The sequence below is a fragment of the Patiria miniata genome, unplaced genomic scaffold (assembly GCF_015706575.1).
Source record: "Patiria miniata isolate m_02_andy unplaced genomic scaffold, ASM1570657v1 HiC_scaffold_14, whole genome shotgun sequence".
NCBI classification, from domain to species: Eukaryota; Metazoa; Echinodermata; class Asteroidea; order Valvatida; family Asterinidae; genus Patiria; species Patiria miniata.
Window position 1 is genome coordinate 13,265,855 of NW_024037052.1, and position 17,657 is coordinate 13,283,511.

Genomic DNA, 17,657 nt, shown 5'->3' on the forward strand with positions numbered 1-17,657 from the left:
TTGAGGTCAACGCACTTTTTACACTCCAGCATGGCGGACGAAGCTGAACGAGCGGCGGCGGCTGCAGCGGCAAATGCTGACACTAGGCGGCTTGGTGCCAAGAAACAAACCCTAGACGATGCTTACGCCGCCCCAGCAAACTTCCTAGAGATCGATGTGCTCAACCCGGAGACACACGGCATCGCTAAGAAGAGATACACCGATTATGAAGTGCGGATGAAGGTGGGAGGTGTTTTTATTTGCCGTGTGCAGTAATGGATGGGAGTTGCCCACTTTCCGGACACTTCCCTTGACATACTTGAAAATGCATTGCAATGCATATGGGGAGGTCGTGAAGTGTGGGGCCTGTTTAGTTAATATCAAATTATAGTCAATGTTGTTTTTAATACTCAAAAATGACCTTTTCAACCTAAAGCAGACTTAGGTCACTACTAATACTAGGCCACATGGCTAGACCCGTGAACGTGGCTATATACATAGCCACGCTTCAGTCTATAGTAAAAACACTCTATATTGTGATTTGCAGTTACTAAGATGGAGTGACCGTTCTAGCCGAATTTCGGCTACATTTGACAGAATATTTGCATACAAAATTGAGTTGTGCAGAAAATCAGCAGAATATTTTTTTTTGGCAGAATTATTGAAAATGATGGAAAATGAAAAAGATTAGAAGAATATGGCACATTTGGTTTGAAAAACCTTCATTTTTTGAAAGATCCCTGAAACAAACCCTTGCACAATGGAACAGCAATATAAACTGGGTGATTTGGCAGACTTTCGAAGTGGATTTAGCAGAATTTTATATGGTATTACGGTCATCCTGCCATGTACGACGGATAGTCGGGTACCCACTGCTGATAGTTTTACCGTTTTGCGCGTGCGGAACACGGGGTACCAGAGTGTCATGCCTGTCTTTGATTTTCTGATCATTTTGAAAACATTTGTTGTGACAAAGTTGTGCCGTACTTTACATCAAATTTCTTGGCAATGCCAGATCCAACACTCGCGGAAATTCACAGGAAGCCCAACAAGTAAGTGATTCACCTATGGGCAAAATTATACATGGTTATATGTAGCGGATCAAAAGATACAATGCTTTCGCTTGAATTTACCCGAGGGAAGCGCGTGGCGTTGTATACGCCACGTTCACGGGTCTAATACTAGGTATGCTAGGGAAAAATTATTGATGGCCAGATAATGGGAATCTTGCAAAAAATTCGTACTGGGCCACCACTTTTTAAAATTAATTTTCAAGCGCCAAAATCATCCTTATGGTTATTTCCTCCACTTTCCCTCTACTCTCACCCTCTCCTTTCCTTTTTTCCTGTTTATTAATCAGTCACTTACTTCATCAGGATTCGAACCGTGGACACTTGCTTGAAAGACGGACTTTTACCACTAGACCACGTGTACGATCACATTGCAATGATAGATCTTTGGACGTATTTGTACCCATTGATATAAACTAAATATTCATGAGAAAATAAATATTCAAAATGACATATTGCACTATCATTGGCCGGCTCATCGTTGTCATGGTAGTCGATGTCATGCGTATAATGTACCGCTGTCTTCCAGACACTCCAGTCAAATTGACCGGCTGCTTCCAACTTCATCCTGCACGACGTGTGCATCAGAAATGTGCTCTAAAAACACATTTTCCTGAAAATAAATCGCATTTGCGAGTCTTCCTGGATTCATCTTGGGTGAAATCACAAGGTGAGGTGAAAATTGATGTATTTGGCAGCAGGTACATGGAAGTGGTGATCCAGGATGGAATATTTTCCGGAATCTTTCCCAAAAGGGAGCTCTCTTTTACCTTTTCTCGAAAATGGAATGAATTTTCTGATTAGAGATTTTTTTGTAGAGGAAAGAATAATCTTTCTTTCTAATCAGCCCGATCGCGCTGTGCTGTTGTATTGGTAAATTGCCACTAATCTCTTCGTACGCATCTACGCAAACCGACACGTTTTGATCTACGCATTTGTCCAGGGCTTGAATTGAACGACGGCCACGACGGCCAGTGCCGTCGTTGCCTTCTTACTGGCCGAGGTGCCCCACAAAAAATCCCTGTCTTCACGGCCAGTTTTGCCTTGCCCCATAATTACCTTGGCCGTCGTGCCCTTTTTGCAAAAACATCCATCAGCCTATTAAAACCACTACAATCCTTGATTCCAGTTGTTTTTTCCACACATTGACAATGTATTTCGATGCCATGCCAGCTCGATCAGTTGTCTTAATATCTCGCTGAATCAATCACACGTACGCGCGCAGTACAGTACGGCCGTGGCCGGCCGGCCAAACGCCGGCGATTCCCCACTGTACGATGATGTACACACACGTGCGTACGTACACTGACAACTGAATCTCCAGTTCCTGTATGTGCCGATACTTCAAGAAGCGACACCCCGCCGCAAAAATATATGTCTGTATTCGTACACACACATACCAGCAGGAGTACGTACGGCAGATCTTACGTGCAGTCAACCGACTTTCTTTTTCTCAGTGCTTGCGAATTGCATGCGCGGTACAGAACGCATTGATGTTCGTGTACGAGGCAAACTAGTTGGGGCATAGTCAAAACACGCGTGCACATGGCGTTTCGAATTCCGATTGTCAAAAGCGGACATTGTGAATGGCGATCGTGTATTAATTATGGGCCTGATTCCCTAAGAGAACAAAATCAACTTTTAATCCACATTAAGAACATGCAGGTAGGTTTATAGATAGAGGGAAGGGTTTCGAATTTTGAGGGGAATTTGGAGGGAAAACGACAACGAAAAAACGTAACACGAAAATAGAGATGGCGATCGCACGTCACAAACCATAAAACTACTTACAAAAAACGTAATTTCTATCCCCAAAAACTGTTCAAAATTATAAAACAGGTGCAATATAAGCTGAGAGAAGTCTGCTTTAGGTTGAAAAGGTAATTTTTTGAATGATAAAAGTACCTTTGGCTCAAATTTGATCGAAACTAAAGGGGGGCCCTAAAGTACATGATCGCTGATATAAATTCGCATTTTTTTTTTGCCGGCCTCTGTGCCCCTTCTGCAGATATTAGTTTGGCCTTGGTGCCCTCCCAACTGGCCTTGGTGCCCTCTATAATTTTGCTCCATTCAAGGCCAAAGTGGCCTTGCCCTAAAAATTCCCAAATTCAAGGCCTGATTTGTCATCCAACAGTGAACAACATTTTTTTCTAAGTTGCCGCGCGTTCGCTCTTCGGGTATATGCTGATCAGAAGGTATTACAGCGCAATTTTCACATGTAATTGTTCGTCATTATATTTTCATATGTCTCTCAAACTTACGAAAGCCCTGTAGTGCCATCAAGTATATACATTTGTATTTTGAAAAAGTGAAGTATATTTTTTCCAAATTCGTTTTTACGAGATATATATTTTTTCCAAGTTCGTTTTTACGAGATATATTTTTCCAAGTTTGTTTTTACGAGATATAAGTTCGTTTTTACGAGATATATATTTTCAAAAGTTCGTTTTTACGAGATATATTTTTTCCAAGTTCGTTTTTACGAGATATATTTTTTCCAAGTTGTTTTTACGAGATTTTCTTGTGTACAAAGTGTCACGTGCGCGTTGGTGTCCATCACTTGTAATTCTGTGAGGAAATGCGAGTTCTGGATCGATCCTAGGCCCAGCCCACAGTACAGGCACCTGAGGCACGCGGGAACGAAGCAAAGTTTAATTTGCTGTATATTCAGATATCCTGTGTCGCCCTGCTGTACTGACTGGAGGCAGCCCTGCGCTTTCCGAACTTTGGAAAAAATATATCTCGTAAAAACGAACTTGGAAAAAATAATCTCGTAAAAACGAACTTTGAAAAAATATATCTCATAAAAACGAACTTTGGGAAAAATATATCTCGTAAAAACGAACTTTGAAAAAATATATCTCGTAAAAACGAACTTTGGGAAAAATATATCTCGTAAAAACGAACTTTGGGAAAAATATATCTCGTAAAAACGAACTTTGAAAATATATCTCGTAAAAACGAACTTTGGGAAAAATGTATCTCGTAAAAACGAACTTTGAAAAAATATATCTCGTGAAAACGAACTTTGGGAAAAATATTTCTCGTAAAAACGAACTGTGGGAAAAATATATCTCGTAAAAACGAACTTTGGGAAAAATGTATCTCGTAAAAACAAACTTTGGGAAAAATATATCTCGTAAAAATGAAAAAATATGTCTCGTAAAAACGAACTTTGGGAAAAATATATCTCGTAAAAACGAACTTTGGGAAAATATATCTCGTAAAAACGAACTTTGGGAAAAATATATCTCGTAAAAACGAACTTTGAAAAAATAATCTCGTAAAAACAAACTTTGAAAAAATATATCTCGTAAAAACGAACTTTGAAAAATATATCTCGTAAAAACGAACTTTGGGAAAAATATATCTCGTAAAAACGAACTTTGGGAAAAATGTATCGCGTAAAAACAAACTTGGAAAAAATATACTCTACTTTTTTTCAAAATATATACTTGATGGCACTACAGGGCTTTCGTACAAACACATCCAAAAACTGGATACAAAAATGGCACATTTTTAAGCCGAAAAATTCCATCTCAAAATGGGGACTCAACTTCAGACTGATTTTCTGCATAGTAGGTATGTGGCGATCCCATGCATTGCCACTAATCTCTTCGGCCTCAGCCTCAATTTTGGGATCAATCACTGTGGCTAAAGGCCGTGTAAGGAGCGTAGGAGCACTTTCTTCGATGACGACACGTAGCTCATGTATTCTTCCACCCTTGTTTTCAATTTTTCTGAATTTGACAACTAGAAGTTTAAAAAATTTTGTCTCGAATTTTGTCTCGACAATTTACCCAAAGGTGATTAAAATACTTTAACAAACCACAATAATAAGTTTTCTACATTTGTTTCCTAACTTTTGGCCAATTATGACGGAGATTGGACGATTCCCAGGTACATTTTTCGGATTCCAAAAATTTGATGTCAAAAAAGTTACAGTATAGAAAGTATGGTGTGTAATCCAGAACAATCCTGGGAAATCTGCGAAACGGGTCACACTTACCCAAGTCAAACTTACATTTCTTTTGTTTTTCCTTATAAAAGAAATTGACCGAAATGGGCCTAAAATTGCTGGATTCAAAACGTCATAACTTTCTTATTTCATGTCACAGGAAGATGATCCTTGTATCATTGTAAAGATATTTTATTAAGAGTGACATTTACAATGGTACCAGTTTTATTAGAATCTGTTGATTTTGAAAACTTGTCACATACCTACACATATGCCTATGGTAGCTATCAGACGGGCCAATCACAGGGCACTTCGATAGGGCGTCGTCAAGGCCATAACCGGTAGGTGAGTCTAATAAAAATTCCTTTTTGTTCTTTCATAGGAACTGGGTCCCTAACTAGTACACAATTGCCTTTATCTGTCTGTAGACTAACCTGCCTGTTTTCAAGCTGAAGGAATCCTCGACCAGGCGAAGATACAGTGACTTTGAGTGGCTCAGGACTGAACTGGAAAGAGACAGCAAGGTTTGTGTTCAATTTATATCATTGACCGTTCAGGACTCAATGCAGGAACAGTAGAGGGCGCTCTTTGACCACTTTCAAGACGTAAGTGGAGGGACACACTGCACAGGTGTAGTGGTTCACGTTTGTAAGGCACAAAGTATGCACAACTAGTTTAATTCTAGAGGTTCACAAACCATAGCGTCATCGCCTGAGCATCTGGCGTTGTCAGTACCGCTGGGCGAATAACTTGATTACTCGAGCACTCGCGAGTAGTTTATGCTACTCTTTGTTTTCCTGGTGGCTTTTCATCTACTCGAGCACTCGTCCTGGCACGAGTAGAAGCAGGTACTCGCAAGTAGCAATTTAGGGTTTAGGGCTCACGGCTTAATACGTCCCCTGCAAACAGGGAATCACTCCCTCCACCTCTCTCTCCCTAGGATTCCATTCGTCCACAAAATAAATTTCAAATAAATGACCCAAAACTTCATACAGCAGGGATATCTCAGTGCTGACGAATTTGGTGTGACTTGCTCGCTATTTGCTTGTAAGTTACTTCCTATCATACTAACATGTATGTCATTTTTCTGCTTTTATGGGAATTTGGTTATCTACTCGCGAGTACTCGACTAATTTCTTTGTGGGTACTCAAGTAGAAAAATCCACTACTCGCCCAGGCCTAGTTGTCAGCAATGTAATGGAGTATCCCTCCCAATGGTCTCCCCCAACTCTCCCTTTGTAACCGTTGAGGGGGTACTTGCGCATGAAGTCTGTGCCACTTTATCAAATGTATGTTCATGTCATTCAGACTAAAGTATGTCTGTGCAGACAGTTAGCACGCATTTAAATTTACAGTGAAACCCCGCTGTAACGAACATCCCAGGATCCACAGAAATTGTTCATAATAGCGATCGTTCAGTATAGCGATTTTAAGCTGCCGGTGCTCCGGTAATCACTTTCAACAAATAGCGCCCTTCAGAACTTCAACCTGCACGCCCTGGTAGTTACTGAAAGACAACTTTGAACATGTGCCGACTATTGAATGATGTAATTACACAGTTTTGAGCTTACCACCTACAGCAATGGGTGGCTTTCCCCTTCTATTCCTTGGGGAAATAATAACCACTTGTCACTCTTCTGTTGACAATTTTCAACAACAATGTTCAGTACATTTTGTACACAAACCACTTGCACTCCGCATCCGCGTAGCCGGCAAAGGGGTTGTTAGTTTGGAAGAACTTTTTTCTCGATCTCCATTCGTTTTGCATTGCGAGGGACTTCAACTTCGTAGCCGCGTAGCCAGCAACATGGTACTTGGTTTTAGACTTCAATTTGTTCAGCAATTCCAATCGTGTAGCCAGTGATTTTAAGGGTGTATTTCCGAGTGGCAGGGTATTCTGTAATTACTCCATTACGAGACCCTTTTCCGTTAATGAATTTCATTCTCTTTTCCCCTATCATAGATCGTGGTCCCTCCCTTACCTGGCAAAGCGCTGAAGAGGCAGCTGCCGTTCAGAGGCGATGATGGCATCTTTGACGATGAGTTCATTGAGGAACGACGCCAGGGCCTTGAATCATTTGTCAACAAGTAAGTGTGATGAGAATCCATGCTGTCTGCTCTTACTGGAGCGGAGACGTTCATTCCATACATCCATTTTCGTAGTTTGTGTTCAATTTCAGTTAACCTTTATCTCCAGGGTACTTTTGATAGAAATCCTGCCAAATGTAACACTATGAGAAGCCTGGACAGTTTAACAATATCCATCAGGTCACAAATCTCAAGTCCAAACTGCCTCAGAGTCTGTGGTCGCCAACTGCAGGCGGATACAACCATGGCATTGTTCAATGGGACTAGCTGTCACAAGGGCGTCAGTCGCTTCTCAAAATGTGGGGGTGGGGGGGGGGGGGGGGACATACCATGATCAGAACTGATGCGAGGGCGAAGCCCTAACGGCATGGGGTTCGGGGTTCGGGGTCTGCTTAAAGAGGTTGTGGAATGCTCGAAGACATTTCCATCATTTTTTGGGTATATGTAGCCTAAGGTGTGATGAAATAAAATGATGAAATAAAATTTCTGTCATGAAATGAGTACAAAGGGTACTTTTGAGAGCTATTTTTCAGGTCCTGTTTCGACCCGAATGTGCAATTTGTGTAAAAGTCGTCGTTGCGGGCAGCAAACAAAACACAGTAAATCGTGACGTAATAAACAGGACTCGTGTATGCTACTCTACATCGGGAGTCCTGTTTATTACGTCACGATTTACTGTTTTTTGTTTGCTGCCCGCAACGACGACTTTTACACAAAATGCACGTTCGGGTCGAAACAGGCATGACAGGACTTGAAAAACAGCTCTCAAAAGTACCTTTTGTACTCATTTTATGACAGAAACAATAGTCGTTTTTACTTCATCGCACCTTAGGCTACATATACCCGAAAAATGACGGAAATGTCTTCGAGCATTCCACAACCTCTTTAAGGGTGCTGACAATTTTTGGACCCAAGGCACTCTGTGATCTGAGGCAGTTTCTAACCACTTTAACCAATTGGTTTTTTTTTAGCAAAAGATCATCATTTTAACATCATTTTCCATTTTGGGGTCATTTAATCGGCTATTCTGAGCTGTAGAATCAAATGTAGGCTACAATTTTTTTTTGGGGGGGGGATGGGGGGACAAAAAAGTGGGCTCTCATTGATTCAGAATTGGCCATTTAGGCACTGGTGTTGATAGCTCAATGCAGCAAGGTCCCACAGACTCTTACACCTGATGCACTGTGTTTACGTCTGGCAGGGTTAAGATTAACAAAACTCAAAATCTTATACAGAAAGAAAAACAACTGCTGTTTACACGGTTCAGCTCAGTGTACTCTAGTTCAAGATAAAACAAATAACATGGCATCATAAGGGGAAAAAGTAATAGTAGTCAATTTAAAACCATTTGAAAGACAACCTAGCCCGGTATTCCGCACTTGATTCCGTCTGAAGTCAGGATTACTGAAAATATTGAACTTGGATCTGTCCCTGTGTTTGCAAACTGTTCCAAGTGCTTTTGGGAATCAAGCTGAGTTTTTCCTCTGTGGGAAACATTTAACAGGCTGCTTCACAAACGTACATGGTATATAATAGTAATAATTTGGGCGGCTAATCATCCTTACTGGCAGCTGGTATGCTGAATTGCGAAGGACGCGGCTACAACGTGGTCGAGCAGTACTCCGGCAGCCAGCTACATCGACCGATATATGACCACGGAGCACAGCCTGAGATCGAAAGTGTTTGATTTTTCCGGAGGAAAACCGGAGAACCTGGAGAAAAACCCTCGTGGCACAGGAGAGAACCAACACACAACTCTACTCACATATGGTCCGCAGCCAGGAATTGAATCAGCCGAGGGCCTAATGCACTAGCCACCCACGCCAAGTTAAAAACATCAATTCATTTTTGTTTTGCTTTGTTCATTGCAGAATCTCTGGCCACCCACTCGCCCAGAACGAGCGCTGCCTACACATGTTCCTGCAAGACCCGGTCATAGACAAAAACTACGTGCCGGGCAAAATTCGCAACACATAAGCACACAGAAAACCGTTCCCCTCTCAAAAGCACCCTGAGGCGACAACTCCGCTCCCTGCTTCTTGAGTCTTGTGGATGTGTTACCCGCAGGTTGTATCTTAAAAAAAGTTTTTCTTTTATACCAAGTATACATATATACCCATAGATAAACTTGTTTACATGGGGTGTTTTCTGTTGAACACCCCGACACTTTGATTGTTGAATACTGTGAATTAGAGAAAAAGTTAGATTTGGTAAAAGAAAGTACATTAGACTTTGGGTTGCAACATGCAACACTTTGTGTTTTAACAGGAAGAGTAGAGTACTTGTTTTAAAATGCTGCAAGCAGTATCTAGTACAGAAAAGGGGACAAACAAAATCAGTTTTCATGATACATTGATTCGGTTAACCCTAATCTTCCCCATTCCTCCAAAATCCTCTGAAGTGGAGGATTTTGAAGGATTGAGGCTGTACAGCAATAATGATCCAGTCGAGTTTGGAGGATGCATTGTGCCAAGGTCTTAGGCTGTACCTTGTGTTGTGTATATGCTTTGCCGTGCATAGAAATAGGCCTAGATGATAATTGAAATCCTCTGCAAGTGCTTCTGGGTATCCTCTGCCCTGCCTCAACCCATTAACAGTGATTGTTGGAGGATTGTGCAGCATTGAGGCGGTGGCCTCCCTCCACTGAACAAATTCAAGAAATAACGGTTGCTTTTGAAGGAATGAGGCTGTATTCCATTTTTACCATTGAGGCAGTGGATGATTTTGAAGGATTGAGGCATCCTAGCAAAGAGGCCTGTCTGTAAGCACTGACCCAGATCCGTCAAAATCCACTTGGAAATGTTTCAGGATTTTGCAGGATTGTCAGGAAGTTAGATCCAGTCTGCATCATTGGGATTTGAGGCCCCTTAATCAGTTCACATCAGATGACGGATAAACACGCTATGAGCGAGGCTGGAAATATCTGTCAGTGACCCGCTCGCAGCGAGCGAGGCCGGAAATATCAGGGTGTGCTCCCCGCAGATGACGGTCTGAACCCGTCTTACATACATGTAGAGGTTCGTGAAAAACAATCCCGCGGCTGGGTCCGGTCGATGTCAAAATAATCCCGGCGTAAACTGGTTAAGAAGTACAGAAAAGTGCCATTAGATTACTACACAGTGAGGGATTTGGGGATCCAAAAGTCCACCCCCCCCCCGAAGTTTTGGTTGTATGGTTCGTAAGAGTTACATATTGTAGGATCCTACACACTACACGGCAACCAAGGTTTTGTTCTTGGAAGTATTTGAGATTGCAAGGATAACTGTGTTTATTAAACCCATTTGTCACTGTACCGCACCAAACCGCCCTGCCTATTACTCACTGTAGCGCCCAAAACCGCCCAAGGACTCAATGGTATGATTGATTCTTCAGTGGATAAACACAATGTACATGTAGTACAGTAGGTAATGGGTTAACCCTAACCACCGCAACTCCATCAAAATCCATCCCCCCATTTGGGTGGATTTTGGGGGACTTGGTCCAGAAGGCCTGGCGTGACTAAATATTTAATGGAGTATGATGGACTTGGACCTAATGGCCTGAAGCAGTGCTAGGGGTATCCAATTGATTTTGCGTAGCTTCCTGTACTGCTATTGTGATAAAAGCCATGTGTAGCAAGTCCATGAATGTCAACCAGTGCGTCAGTGGTGGATTCCATTATGTCATGTACAGTTTTGTATTGGACGCACAGTGATTGATGGATTTTGATGGACTTGGTCCAGTTCCTAGTTAAAAGACGCTAGGGAGTTAGGGTTAAGTATGGCCATCGTGCTAATGGCACTTCGACTTTCTACATTGCTGGAACAATATATTTTACTCAGAAAAAACACCTCAAGATCCTTATATTCCTGGCTCTCTGAGACACACCTTTGACTTGAATGATTTGGAGAATTAAAACCTGTATTGAAATTCATTATCTGAATTGATTTTCATGGTATTTTGTATTCTTAGAAGCCTCATAAAATATATTGTCATTTGGCATGACAAATATAAAATCCATTTGTAAAATAATAATCCCCCCTTTAAATGCTCAATGTGTGATTAAATTCGTCAGTTAATTAAGCCACGCCATTTATAATGCCAGTAATTAAAACAACAGACTTTTCCATGAGCACTGTATTTCTAGTTTTCTTTTAGCAGCAACACAAAAGAGGACAATAGACGAATCAGTAGGCTCCGCCCACTGAATTCATGGGAAACAACATGTGTTGAATATTCATCATGGCTGTGATTGGTCAAAAACACCAAGAGGCGGAGCTTAATGCATCAGCGTATTAGCTTGTTACTGTAGGACGAACACCACACTATGCATGTACATATGCGCTTTGCCAAATAGAGAATCACTTGAACATAATGATGTACAGGGTGAGTAAAAAAAAATATGAAACCCAAATGTCAAGACCATTGTTTTAGTGAAGTTCTGCATTTAACACTTTCAAAATCTAGGATATGAAAGCCCAATTCATAAGCTTTCTTTTAGTACAAGCATCATTCAAATCACTCATGTAATTTTCAAGTTATGGAATTTTAAACACAACCACCATTTTAAAGTTCTGTCAACGGATCACAAAAAGGTACGTGTTCTTTCAGCAAAACAAAAGCAAATCACATAGGGATGTGTGTGAATTGTTTCTGTTTTGCTTAAAGAACGCACACCTTTTTTTGTGATCCGTGGACAGAACTTTAAAAGGGTGGTTGTGTTTAAAAGTCCGTAACTTGAAAAGTACATGAGTGATTTGAATGATTCTTGTATTAAAAGAAAGCTTATGAATTGGGCTTTCATGTCCTAGATTTTGAAAGTGCTACATGCAGAACTTCACAAAAAACAATAATTCCGACATTTGGGTTTCGTTTTTTTTTTATAATCACCCTATATGTTCTCAGTCATCCAGTAGTATTAGAAGAAATATTAAAGGAATCCAATTCTGGAACTTACCTTTTGCAACTTGCGATGTTGCGCCCCAAACCGTCGGACTTTGTCAGGCAATTCTATCAGGCCGTCCTTCACGTGACCAGCCCAATGGGTCATCGGTTGCCTGACCAAGTCTGATGGTTTCGGACGCAACGTCGCAAATTGCAAAACGTAAGTTCCAGAATGTTAGATTCATCTAATATCTCCTCTAATCACTTGAACAGTTCACACAGAATTATCACTGTATCTAATACCATTTATTGTTCTTCTTTTTGTAAACTATGTAAACAAATGCACAGGTGCGCACATTCACGTAGAATAGATGAAATCAACTCTATGGTATGTCTTTAAGTTTCATCTTTGTTTTTAGTAAATAATGAGTATCTAAAAAAGGACAGAAATAGTTGAGGAAGAAAGTGCATTTTTTTTGGCACAGTCTAACATTTGACTACCAATCACACCTAAAAGTATTATAAATATCACAAAATACCATTTACATGCATGTTGCAGTAGCTTTTGTGTAATCATAGAATTTCCTTTTTACTATGAATCTGTTAAAAAAAATGGTCTTATGTGTACAGATCAGTGTTAAAAAAGTGTTTCTTTATTTTGTTCAAAAATAATCAAATTAATATAGAGTTATTTTACCTTGAAATTGAGCTTGTAGTGAAATAGGTATTTTCCTACGCCCAGTAGTATAGGCCCCCCCCCCCCCAAAAAAGTATCCGATTTCTGGTATGGAGCTTGCCCCAAAAGTGGTGCGGCCACACGTATTTTTTTTCCCAACTTTTTTTTTCTCTTTTAAATGTCGGCTGATGTTGCAGATGACGCTCCGATCTCCTTAAAACTCTCAAAATATATCCTTCAGACTGCAGCTTGACCTCAGTAAGGCCATAAGGCTTGAGAAGTATATTGAGCTAATTAAAAAGCGTTTACAGGTTCCAGATACACGACCATCGCTCCTTCAGTCTGGCTTCCAGACGCACAATAACAAAATTACAACACCGTCTGCAAATGGTGCCCGACTAAATTTAGTGCAAAATGTATGGGAGCCCAGACAGGCCACATGAAGCTTAATTTCGATCATAACCCCATCTAAAAACATGTTAAAATTGTGCAGCAGCAGGATTCCAGTCAAACCAGTGAGTTTGGCGGTTTTGAGACATCATCTTACATTGAAAAAAAAAAACCTTTTTAATTTTGCTGAGGCGCATGGTTACGGCGACGTGCGCGCATACCAGAAACCGGAGACTTTTTTTTTGCCCATACAGATGTTGTGTGTAATTGTAGTTGTAAAGTGGGTGTGGGGTAAGAAAGTAGGGGTGTGAACAGGTAAATGTCAAGCAATATTACTATTGACAATGCCCTGAGGAGGTGGAATTTCAGTAGAGGGGTTCTCCTTGTCCCTACCCACTGACACATTCCTTGTTCACCCACCAAAACAATCCTTGACTCTTCCCACTGCCCTCCGTCTAGCTCCACCCACTGACCCCTTCTGGCTCCACCCACTGACCCTTCTGGCTCCACCCAGAGACCCCTACTGGCTCCACCCACTTACCCTTCTGGTTCCACCCACTGACCCTTCTGGTTCCACCCACAGACCCCTTCTGGCTCCACCCACTTACCCTTCTGGTTCCACCCACTTACCCTTCTGGTTCCACCCACTTACCCTTCTGGTTCCACCCACTTACCCTTCTGGTTCCACCCACAGACCCCTTCTAGCTCCACACTGACCCCTTCTGGCTCCACCCACTGACCCTTCTGGCTCCACCCACTTACCCTTCTGGCTCCACCCACTGACCCTTCTGGCTCCACCTACAGACACGTTCTGGCTCCACCCACTAACCCCTCCCAGCTCCACTCACTTTACCTCTCCTGCATCCACCCACTAGTATTTTCCACAGCTCCACCCACAGAACTACCACTGGCCGTGCATTTATATTGGGAATGTTTGAAAAAAAGAAAATCAACTTCTAATTTTGAAAAATTGACTTGCTTTTGCAAAGTTGGAATTTAATCCTCAGTGAGCCTCTGTACTAATGACGTCACACTTTGTTTACATGTGCACTTTCCTATGGAGCCAGTGGGGGCCCACGGTCCACTGAGCACCATAGGAAAGCACACACGTAAACAAAGTGTGACGTCATTAGTACACAGGCTTATTCAGTGTTTGAAAAACTGTTTCTATCTAATGGTTCGTGTTTGTAACATGGCTGGTATAGTAGTATTGTAAGTGGTTAACACTCCAGAAATGTGGTTACTGCATATAGAGGTGAAGTTCAAGAAATCTGCCCATGAAATGATTTACATGTACATGTGCTACAAGCTAGTTCTTAAGGCTCATTTTGTGAAAGTTTCATGAGATGCATGTGCCTACAAGGCCAAGTACACGTTCCTCACAAAAAGGTCTATCCAATATTTGTTCAATTCATTTTTCCTAAGTTGATTGAAATTTACAACCTAGATATGAATTTTGATTTCTACTTAAAAAAAAAATGAAACACAGGCATTTGGAATCTTGAAATAGAAAGCTACTCAAGAAAATCTTCACTTTTTATTGTTTCCTTTTTAACAACTCTCTCCTATAGTAATGACACTGCACCATATAATGGGCTTATACTTTAGTCCTTCATCAGCATGGCATAAATGAATGATTAAAATATTAAAATAAAATCAGTACAAATGATTGTGCCCATTTATTAGCGCTTTTGTAAAAATTAAAAGAATACAGTTGCACAATGTACTGTGGATTACATATTTGTACGTGATTCGTGTATACTTTTGTATGTGGAATGGTGCTCCCAAACAAAATCAAGTCACTGGATTTTTAACACTGTGTAAAAAGGATGGGGGATAGTGGCCTAGTGGTTGCATGGGAGCATTGAACTGTATACTCCCCAGGGAGCTGAGATGGTCTTTGGAGTGTTTTCATTGGCCCGGTGAGCAGGGGTAATAATATACTGTGACATGGTAGCCTGTTTGGTTGATTTGTGCGCTATATAAATCAATATTATCATTATGGTTAGGGTTTGTGGCTCGTGATCTGAGGGGCAGGGGTTCGATTCCAGCTGCTGGCCATATATTGTGTCCTTGGGCAAGCCACTTCACCCCCACTTGCCTCCCTCCACCTTGGAGTACAATTGGTACCAGCATTAGTTGGGGAGTAACCTGCGATGGACTAGCATCCCATCCAGGGGGAATAGAAATATTCTCAGTCGTTTCATGCCAAGGAAACTGGAGATAAATGCTGGCCTGATGGGCCACATTGGCTCGTGACAGACTTTACTTACAAATGTGCGATTGTAGAGTCCCATCTGTGTCTGTAACTTTCTTCTCACAACTCTCAAACGGCACTGTGCATGCAGTAAATAAATTTATTTTAGTAAAGATGCAAACTTCCACGAAAAACTTGTTTTGTCATTACACTAAGTGTGGTTTCAAATTCTTTTCTGTAAATCACAACACATCTTGGGTATGGATAACAAAACAGGCTATGTTGCGCATAAACTGCGTTGCTTGTACCCAGGACGCAATGCGAACGCCAAAAAAGGTTGATTGAGAAGTACTTTGAAAACCTGACGGTGGATATTCCATTTTTTGTTAACAAGGCTGAATTTGTGTAATTTCCTCAGCCCTCACGATGCATGCAATGTATACCGTGTCTTTATTGATGTGTAAATTCCCATCCCATATTTGCTGTTTTTTTAACTTTCCATGTAAACTGAAACATCAGTATTGCACTGCCATGCTACATTAGAATAATTGGACCGTTGACATTTTCTGAATTGTCGCCATCTGTCGTGTTCATTTATCACTATCCTGTCCTCGCCTTCTGATGGCATTATGCGTGTATAATTGCAATCTTAACATAACTGCATTGTTAAATATTACAAGCGTGGCTTGCTTGAACTTAATCTACATAAGATTATGGAAATGCACAGCGGCGTAGGGGGGGGGGGGGAGGAAGATTTCCACAAAAAATCGTCGGCCCCCCCACTGGAAATTTGTTACTGCTATAAGTGGTGACTGCTCTATGTTCCGACACCCCCTATGTTCCGACACCCCTATGTTCCGACAACCTGCACATAAGATTGTGTTACTCCCGGTTAGGGTTAGGGTTAGAATATGTGCAGTCGGAACATAGGGGTGTGGGAACATTGAGGTGTAACCCTATAAGTTAAGTGACCATGATTAACCTGGTTTAACAGAAATTAGGCGCCCCCACTGTAACATCCAGCCCCCCACTCCCCCCCCCCCCCAGCTCCCAACCCCTCCCAGCTCCCAACCCCTCCCAGCTCCCAACCCCCCACTCCCAACTCCCACTCTGTTCCCCCCCACCCCCACTACCAATTCCCACTCCCCCCTATGGTGAGATCCCTGCCTACACTGCTGGAGATGCACTTGTTCAAAATGCACTTGTTCAACCACTGTTGACCGTCTATGTAATTATATGAAATGTATATGAGCAGACAGACACATTGTTCGAGATGAGAATGTACATCTGATTTGGGGTAGCATCACTGAAGGTGATTTTTGTATCGTGGTTCTACTCTTAATTCTTGTAACGAGCAAAGATTCTTTTAGTTTTAACACATGTATGCATGTTGGCTACAAAGTGGAAATTATAATGGCTGTTAACTGCTACACATGTACATGAACTGAAAAAAAAAAAGACGAGAAAAAAGAAAGAAATATTGAGCCGTGTTTTATTGGTTGTTCTGTTTTCAGTTACGCATGTTTTATTTTTGAAGGGTCCGTGGAGTGAAAAAACTTTGGGTAATATAAATATCTCCGAGTTCAATGAGAACATTTTGAAACACATTTTGTGTTTAATTTGTCTTTAAAGTGTACTTTCCACTCTTTCAATCTCAATGCTGTCAACTGAGGCGTTCTTGCTGTATACATTTGCAAACATCCAAAAACAGAACTACCAAATCATCACGAAATACTGGACTGTTAGTGAATGATTAGTCTAAAGCATCCTGTAAAATCATGGCACCTGGTGTGCTGACCTTTTCAAGAAAATACTGGAAATACTGCTCTCAATTTATCATATTTAGTCTGCATTTTCTTTGCACACCTGTGAATGGGTACAAGCCAGCTAAACTGATTCCCTGACGTCTATGAAATTGCTCCACAGGCAGACCGTGTGTTGATCTTGAATTGGCCGTTGTGCACGGCCTATTGAATAATTTTCACTCCAGTGCACACCCCGGAGTATTGAAACATACCAGGTTTCGGCAAGAAATATCGTACAAATACTGTTGAAATGACTCTTGCGAATTGGTATTTGTGGTGTTTGGCTGTATGTACATGGTATATCAGAAGTTTGCTGGAAAATTGTGCCTTTTGCGAAAATCAGAATTTTCGGCAAAAATAATCCCGGCGCGAAGTGGTTAAGGAGCCAGCACATTTCCAGCAGCTGAATTAGAAGTTGACCCCCATACTTCAGAATACGACTCATGAACCCAGCCTAACCACTAGCATACTTTTCTAAAACAAAACGTAATTCCTAAAAGGGGACACTGTACACGTTGAAGTAATTGTGGAGTGGTGTGGTACAATGGTTATGGTGTTTGACTCATGTGCCCCAGTACATGGGTTCAAATTTGACATGGAAATGGTGCTTGTATTCTTGGGCAAGACACTT

At 41.4% G+C, this 17,657-nt stretch overlaps 1 protein-coding gene across 1 annotated transcript; it reads left to right on the top strand.

The window, feature by feature from the left end:
• On the top strand, nt 1–10,250 carry LOC119722144 (sorting nexin-12-like). Its single transcript, XM_038192190.1, has 4 exons — nt 1–222; nt 5,436–5,531; nt 6,971–7,095; nt 8,967–10,250. The coding sequence occupies exons 1-4, from the start codon at nt 31–33 to the stop codon at nt 9,070–9,072; spliced, it is 519 nt and encodes a 172-aa protein (XP_038048118.1). The 5' UTR covers nt 1–30; the 3' UTR covers nt 9,073–10,250.
• The last annotated feature ends 7,407 nt before the right edge of the window (nt 10,251–17,657 follow it).

Bases quoted from the DNA above. Each gene is read 5' to 3' on its own strand.
- LOC119722144 (XM_038192190.1), top strand. From the start codon at position 31: ATGGCGGACGAAGCTGAACGAGCGGCGGCGGCTGCAGCGGCAAATGCT. The intron at 223-5,435 runs GTGGGAGGTGTT...ATCTGTCTGTAG, and splicing joins ATTATGAAGTGCGGATGAAG to ACTAACCTGCCTGTTTTCAA. The intron at 5,532-6,970 runs GTTTGTGTTCAA...CCCCTATCATAG, and splicing joins AACTGGAAAGAGACAGCAAG to ATCGTGGTCCCTCCCTTACC.